General features: G+C 47.6%; 2 protein-coding genes across 2 annotated transcripts in view; both read left to right on the top strand.

Annotated features, from left to right (window-relative positions):
• Window positions 1-8,019, top strand: part of BMERB1 (bMERB domain containing 1) — an 88,686-nt gene that overhangs the window by 36,891 nt on the left and 43,776 nt on the right. The window lies entirely within an intron of this gene.
• Window positions 6,995-7,802, top strand: LOC101643719 (glycolipid transfer protein). Its single transcript, XM_004705755.2, has one exon. The coding sequence runs from the start codon at window positions 6,995-6,997 to the stop codon at window positions 7,622-7,624; it is 630 nt and encodes a 209-aa protein (XP_004705812.1). The 3' UTR covers window positions 7,625-7,802.

The following is an 8,019-nucleotide window of genomic DNA, read 5'->3' as shown; positions in this document are numbered from 1 at the left end:
TGTGTGTGTGTGTGTGTTTCCTTCTGGTTTAGTTAGGGTCACTATGAGCCAGCACCTCCTCAAAGGCCCCTAATAGCAACAACAACAAAAGCCCAGCAGCAGCTTCCAGAAGTTCGTAGGTGAAAACCTCATGGATCACAATAGAATATTGTCTGATTGAGTGCCGAAAGACGAGCCTCTAGGTGGGCAGGCGCTCTAAACACATGATGGGTGGGCAGGCACCAGGGGCCGGAGCACGGCAGGTGCCGTGACGATGGTGCAGGAGGGGGCAATGCTCTGTTCTATGGTGTGTGGGTTTGCCATGAGATGGAGCCAGCAGAAACGTAGCTCATGGCAATGGCAACGGCATCACAAAAAAAGATGAACAGGTGCTGGGAGGCCAAAATCAACCAATGTTCACTCTGCTGTGGCATCTCATACCAAGACATTTGGAGTCTAAACACTTGAACCAAGTGGGCTAGAACATTCCAAGCACAGGGCATGGCTGTTCCCCTTGCCTCTTCTTGGAGGAATTGCTTGTCTCTCCCTTGGCAGAATTTCTTGCCCAGGTCCATCTACCCTCTAGTAAATCGATCGCAACTTGGCACACCCAGAGCTACATAGGACTTTGTCTTCTTTCTGTGTAATCAGGTGGCCTCAGATGGTTGAACATTTTGTGTAGAAAAACCATGGCTTGAGCTAACAGCATGACTCAGCCATTAGCCTTTCTTAGTAAGGACAAACAAACTGAACTTTCTAACTGGGCTCTAAATGGATATTTTCTGACCCGAAGCCTCCATGACTCATGTTGTAATTTCTCAGTCGTGGAAGTAGTGCTGACACTGACCCCCTCCTTCTCCCGCAGAGATTATTGTTATTAAGTGCCGTTGAGTCAGCTCCGACTCACCGAGATCCTGGGCACAGCAGAATGGCACACTGCCCGGTCTTGTGCCATCTTCCAAATCATGGTTATGCTTCAGCTACGAGTTGTAGCCGCTGCCCCAGGCCACCTCCTTGATGGTCTTCTCTTTGTCTCTGACCTTTGACTTGACCATGCATGATGTCCTTACTTCTAGGGAGTATCCTGGCAGTACTTCTTCCAAGATAGATTTGCTTGTTCTTTTAGAAGTCCGTGGTACTTTCGATATTCGTTGCCAACGTAATTCGAAAGCACTTCAGTCCAATTTTCACATGCACTTAACAACAACAATCCTGCTGCTGCAATCTTTTCCACCGAGTCCTGCTTTGTGGATTATTTGATCAGCATGCAGACTGAATGAGTACGAAGAAAGGATGCAAGCCTGGCACGCAATTTTCCTGATATGAAACCACCCTTGTTCGGTTTGAACTGCTGCCTCTTGGTCCATTTCCAGCGTCTCCAGGCATAGAACAATTATTTCAAGGTCTAGAGTGTTAGTTTACTTATTTGTTTGTTGATTTCACTGCCTTCCTCACTAGGGTTGGAAGTTTCCTTTCTGCATACCTGGCCCCTAGCGTGTTGCCTGCTCTACAGTGAGCTATTGTGTGGTTAAACGCCATCTAGTCCGTTCGGACCCATAGAGATCCTGTGCACAACAGAGCGAAACACTGCCCGGTCCCAAGCCCGCATCACGATTGTGCCTATGCTTAAGCCCATTGTTGCAGCCACTGTATCAGTCCATCTCCTTGGGGACCTCCCCATTCCCCTCCTCCTCCCCCTCCCCCTCCCTCTTCCCTCCTCCCCCTCCTTCTTCTTTTTTGCTACGCTTCTACTTTATCAAGCTCGATGTCCTTATCCGGGGACTGGTCTCTCCTGACCACATGTCCAAAGTATGTCAGACGAAGTCTCACCATCCTTCTCTCTAAGGAACACCCTGGCCTGTCTTCTTCCAAGACTCATTGCTTTGTCCTTCTGGTACGTTCCATGTTCTTCTCCAGAGACACAATTCAAAAGCATCGGCTTCTCTTTGTTTTCCTTATTCAGTATCCAACTTTTACATGCATATGAGGCGATTGAAAATCCTATGCCTTCGGTCAGGTGCACCTCACTCCTCAAAGTACCATCCTTGCTTTTCAATACTCTAAAGAGGACTTGTGCAGCAGATTGACCCAATGCAATGAGTCAATGAGCTAAATAAGCCAATCACCCTCAAATGATCTATGAGGCCATGATATTTGTCCAAAATCCCTCAGAAGAAGGACCAACCAACCAAGTGTCCACAAAGAGGTGATTGGGAGATAAAAAATCAATGCCTATGAAATGTTCCTATTTTGCATCTCTGTAGCACTGTGGGGATCTGACCCCATCACCCCCAGTTATAGCCAGGACAGTTCTGGGGGGTTGCTCCACTGGCATGTGATCTTCTTTGTATTCTAATATGGAACATTTGTTTTCTACTTGTAAAAAGTAGCACCACACCATGCCTGCTCAGAGGTGGAGTAATGTTGGCTGTGCGAAGTGATTTCTTTCCAAAGAGCGCAGTACAGAAGCATTTGCTTCTATTTCCTGCCTCTTTTGTACTTTTTATTGTGAATTGGAGACAAGTTTACTGAGCAGATCAGTTTTCTATTCAGTAATCCATAGACATGTTGTTTCATCTCATTGATTGCAAGCTCCACAACGTAACCTCACTTATCCCAGTTTCTCCCTCTGTTTCCTGTTTCCATTCTGCCTTCTTTCTTAGCCCTCTGAACTTTGTCCCTGGGTAAACACTGCCTTTTGGAGAACCAAAAGTGCTTGATTATTCTAAGGCATGTGTACCTCCCTAGTATTACCATTTCCCTTTCAGAACTGTCGATTGTTTGTCAGAAAATTAAACCACAGGGGTGAGTTGGGTCCAAGACCTGAAGGATGAAAAAGAGCCATAGTCTTGGGGCCTCACAGGTTTATTCTGATCCACAAACTGGGCCTCTTTTATTATTTTGAGTTTTGTTTCACATTTTTCTCCCACGCGTTCCAGAACCTTCTACTGTGATCCCTTTCAGAGCTGTTGGTAGTGGTAGCTGGGCACCATCTAGTTCTTATGGGCTCAGTCTATACCCAAAGCAACTCCATAGAATGAGACCGAAGAGAACTGCCCCATAGCATTTCCAAGACTGTAAAACTGTAAATATATATATTTATATATACATATATATATACACACACATATATATATGAAATCTATAACAGTATTTACCTCTATAACCTATAACTTTTAAAAAAGATAACTTATTTTTTACTTAGTAATTTTACAGATCTATTACAGAATAAACACATGAAAATCCTACAGCTGTATGTAACCCTTTTTATGAAAAACAACGTGTCATTGTGAATTGGGTAGAGACTGATGTTTCTGTGGCCCCTTAGTCCTGGGTCGTTTCCATGCATTGATCACTTTCCATCACTCTTTGTACGGAGTCCGACTCAACTCGAGGACAGTACGTTTTGGGGTTTCTTCTTCTGGACAGGGAACGACCAATAGCTACACCTGAAATGGAGTCTCGCAGAGGCTGGGACTCTTCATGGAAGTCAACTGCTGCTGCTTGCGCCCACGGAGCAGCCCGTGGGTTCAAACGGCCAAGCTTTGGGGTTAGCAGCTGAGCACTTTGACCGTGGCCCCACCAAATCACTGCCATCAGCTCAGTCCTGACTCATAGCGACCCTATAAGACAGACTAGAACGGCCCCTGGGGGTTTCTGAAGCTGTGCATCTTTAGGGGGGCAAAAATGCTCACCTTTCTCCCACCGAGCAGCTGGTGGTCTCAAGTTGCTGACCTTGCAGTTAGCGGGGACTCCTTATCATACGGAAGGGATGAGGAGGAGCAGCTCTAGAGTAGAGAAAGCTGCTAACCTCTACCTCAGCCAGGTGCTCAAGATCAGCACCAAAAGCTATCCGTCACCTTGGGAACCGATAGCCTTGGCATTAGAAACAAGTGCCTTCTGAGAAGCAGCGCTCATCGATCGATCGAGAGGGGCTGAAGGAGGGAGGCGTGAGGAGTATCTGTTTCCTTGTGTTGCTGCAACAGAAATATCACAAGTGTGTGGCTCTAAAGAACAGTCATTTATGTTCTCTCAGCTCTGGAGCCTAAGAGTCCCATCCAATGTGTCAGGCCTGTCCATTTCTTGCTTGTTGCTAGCCACAGGTATCCCATGGTTACTTGATTTGTAGACAGATATGACGGCTGTCTCCCTGCATTTGTTTCTGCATGAATGTCCCTGGGTCTATGGTGCTTTTTTATGACTCAGAAGGGATTAGGTATAGGATCGCCCTACATTGCTGTTGTAGTTACATAATCTGTTGTCAATTTGAGTATTAAGAGCGAAGGGGTGGAGTTCAGCCTGTCAGTCAGGTGCCAGCTTGATAACCTCATTTAGAGAGGCTAAGGAGATAAATAACTTCTGGAGGCAGGACACACAGTTAATCCCTCTGAGACATCCCTGTGGAGAAGACACATGGAGAGAGGCTGATGGAGCCAGAGCTCTGCAGCCAAAGCAGCCATGTGGAGACCTCTGCCAGTGCTGAGATGCTTACACCGCCACTGGATCCACAAGACCTGCCGCCCACTGGCCTGTGATCTTCCTGAATTTGGTGTCATTGCATGTGTTTTGTGAGTTTATAGATTGGTAATGGACATATGGGCTGATATCAGACTTATGGACTTGATCTGAACCGGGCTGGGATGTTTTCTCAATATTCAACAGCTTTTATACGTAAAACTCTTTCATATACACATAAGTGAGTTTATGAATTTGTTTCTCTAGTCTACCTGGACTCACACAATTGGTATGACCTCAACAGATTGACTGTGCTACATGTGGAAGGTGAAGACATTGCATTAGATTAGAGCACATCCATGGGTGTAGGGGTTAGAATTCCAGCTGATATTTTGGGGGAAGACAATTCAATCCATAACAATGACTAAAGGTAATCTGGTCTCCTGGATTGAAATTGACAATAGGTAAAAAAATGAAGGAAATCTGAATAAAGTGTGAACTTCAAATCATAATTACGATCCTTGTTATTATTCTTATTTGTTGCTGTCTTCATGGCTTTCGCCTTTGAGCTTGATCTTCCTTGCTAACGCATGAAGGACTCTCAGTCCACACCCCTATCTCCATGCTGTGCTTCCCCCTCATCGGCCATGAGCTGACTTTCCTTCTGTTGCTCAACTTGCAGCCTGTGTGGGTAAAACATTGGCCTCATGACTTCTACCCGAGTCTGTGCACAGCCCACATGCAGGCATCCCCCACAGCTTGTTCCTGCCCCTCAAGCACACCCAAACTGCCCCCATTAGAGCAAGAATTTATTCCATGTTCTTCCACAACCAGAGTCTCTAGGTAGCACCAATGATTTGTACTGGGACCCACCCCGCAGTGTCTGAGCATCAAGGCCTGGCCATCTGCTTCCTCAAATATTACAGCCAAGAGAACAGATGGAGCCGCTCTGCTCAGCCACACACGGGTGGGAGGCCAGGAGTCAGATGGGCTCCATGGCTTTGTTTATTTGTTGGTTTGTTCCTGACCTCAGACTTTCTGAATGAAAACGGTGCTTGCCCCGCAGTCCATCTCCTCAGTCAAGTTATTAGCCTGAGTGAGGCATTAAATGAGAGACATGATTTCCAGGCCACGCAGTTCTGAAAACACTGCATTGTAGCTTTGGCCCAACTTCTTTCCCCATAGATTTCATTCACTTTAACCTCACCTGGTGTGGTTTTAAACTGTGTCATCCGTATCTCTACCCATCCCTGGGAGACCTGAGCCCCCGCTTGGTAACTTCTGAACTGCTTTGTCAGTGATAGCTCTTAGGGGGTTTTGGTAAAGACTGACCGGGATAGATGTCTCATTGTCGACAGTCACCAATTCTTTCTGGGATTGCAGGATATGAGTCTATTTCAAGAACCCTGAAAGAGAGACTGAATCTGCAGAAGTGTTGAAAAACATCCATTGTTTATGGACTTATAATTGGACAACTACCCTGTTGTTATTACATGGTTATCAAGTCCCATAGCATTCACCCGACAGTCCACCACCTGTGAATTAGAAAGAACATTTTATTCTCTTATGTGAGAGTCTGGCGGAGCCTGAACAACGAATCCGAGTCCTTCAGCTTGGGGCCGGGAGAAACAGTGACTCACTGAAGGTCACTGAGAAGTGTTGGTGAGAGGACAGTGAGCAATGTGGAATGACATCACTGGTTGTGACATAACCTGTCAGAACCTATGTGTCATCTCTGTGCAAGGCCATCCTGGAGGGAACACATGCATTATTCAGAGGACAGCCTTCTGGGAGTGCTTGGACATTGCTGCCCCGTTCTGGCAGTGCATTCTTGGGCGTGTCCTCCATGAAGAGAGATCTTTGCTTGGGAGACGAAATGTGACTTGTCCAAGGGTGCAAATAAAGCAGGCGATTCCATCACATGAATATGCAAAAAGAATACAAACCTATTAAACCTATTCTTCTTGAAGGGCTCATAAACTGAGTTGAAAGTAATTGTCCAAGGAGAGTCCACTAATACCTCTCCTTACTCAGGAGAGTCATATATGAGTCTAGGAAGCGTTCTTTTGTTTTGTTTTTATTTTTTTAAAGGCTTGAGGAATTGTTGGTTTTGTTAGACACATAGAACATTCTAATGCAACAAATGTACGGATGTGCTTGACACAATGGATGGATGTATGGATTGTGGTAAGAATTGTATGAGCCCCCAATAAAATGACTGAAAAAAACCATTCCAAGATGATTCCATGAGGCATGATATTCTAGAATATTTGATTAGGTTTTTTTCTCATCTCAATATCACCCCTCACTTCCCACCTGCCTCCCCTCCACCCAGGTCTAACGTTGGTTTAAGGGACAATCCAGGCAGGACACTTGACTTCCTGTATTTATCATCCTCCTTGAGAAGGTGTGGGATGGCTTGATGTATGAGGTGGGTCTTCCTAAGTGGGAAGACAAGTTGGGGAAGGGGTTCCCAGGGACTGACTTCCCCTGATTTTCGTCACTCCCGCTTCAGGGGAGGTCTGAATTGGCTGCTTACTCTTCTGATGGTGAAGATGAGATGGCGCTGCTGGCCGAGCACCTCCTGAAGCCGCTGCCCGCCGACAAGCAGATCGAGACCGGGCCCTTCCTGGAGGCCGTGTCCCACCTGCCGCCCTTCTTCGATTGCCTCGGCTCCCCCGTGTTCACCCCCATCAAGGCCGACATTAGCGGTAACATCACGAAAATCAAGGCTGTATATGACACCGATCCCACCAAGTTCCGGACCCTGCAGAACATCCTGGAGGTGGAGAAGGAGATGTATGGAGCCCAGTGGCCCAAGGTGGGGGCCACGCTGGCGCTGATGTGGCTGAAAAGAGGCCTCCGCTTCATCCAGGTCTTCCTCCAGAGCATCTGCGACGGGGAGCGGGACGAGAACCACCCCAACCTCATCCGGGTCAACGCCACCAAGGCCTATGAGATGGCGCTCAAGAAGTACCACGGCTGGATCGTGCAGAAGATCTTCCAGGCGGCGCTGTACGCAGCCCCCCATAAGTCTGACTTCCTGAAAGCCCTGTCCAAGGGGCAGAATGTGACGGAGGAGGAGTGCCTGGAGAAGACCCGGCTCTTCCTGGTCAACTACACGGCCACCATCGACATCATCTACGAGATGTACACCAAGATGAACGCCGAGCTCAACTACAAGGTGTAGGCGGGCTGCACCAGCACCCGCACCCACTCCCAGACCCGAGAATCCCTGTGAACCCAGCCAGCCAGCCAGCCGGGGCGGCCTGGCCAAGCCCTGGCTTTTTAAAAAACAAAACTAAACAGACCATTTTTGGCCTCTTCTCCTGGAGCAATAAATGACACATTGCCCCCAACCGCACTGCCCACCCCCCCAATTGCCTCTGAACTTCACAGCAGCCCGGACTGGCCCCCGTGCCTTCACACCTGTGTGGTCAGAACCAGCTAACCTTTCTAATAAGTCCAGTCCTGGGGGTTTTCTCTTTGTTTGGTTTTCTGTCCCCTGCTCTGTTCCGACGCCGCCCCATGAGGAGCACGGCTCGGCGTGACGCACCCCACCTTCCAGATAAGCAGACGTCCGTA

The sequence above is a fragment of the Echinops telfairi genome, unplaced genomic scaffold (genome assembly GCF_000313985.2).
Source record: "Echinops telfairi isolate 266 unplaced genomic scaffold, ASM31398v2 ScPeMD7_5;HRSCAF=22, whole genome shotgun sequence".
Taxonomy (NCBI): domain Eukaryota; kingdom Metazoa; phylum Chordata; class Mammalia; order Afrosoricida; family Tenrecidae; genus Echinops; species Echinops telfairi.
The sequence above is the reverse complement of the archived record's forward strand: the minus strand, read 5'-3'. Positions and strand labels throughout refer to the sequence as shown.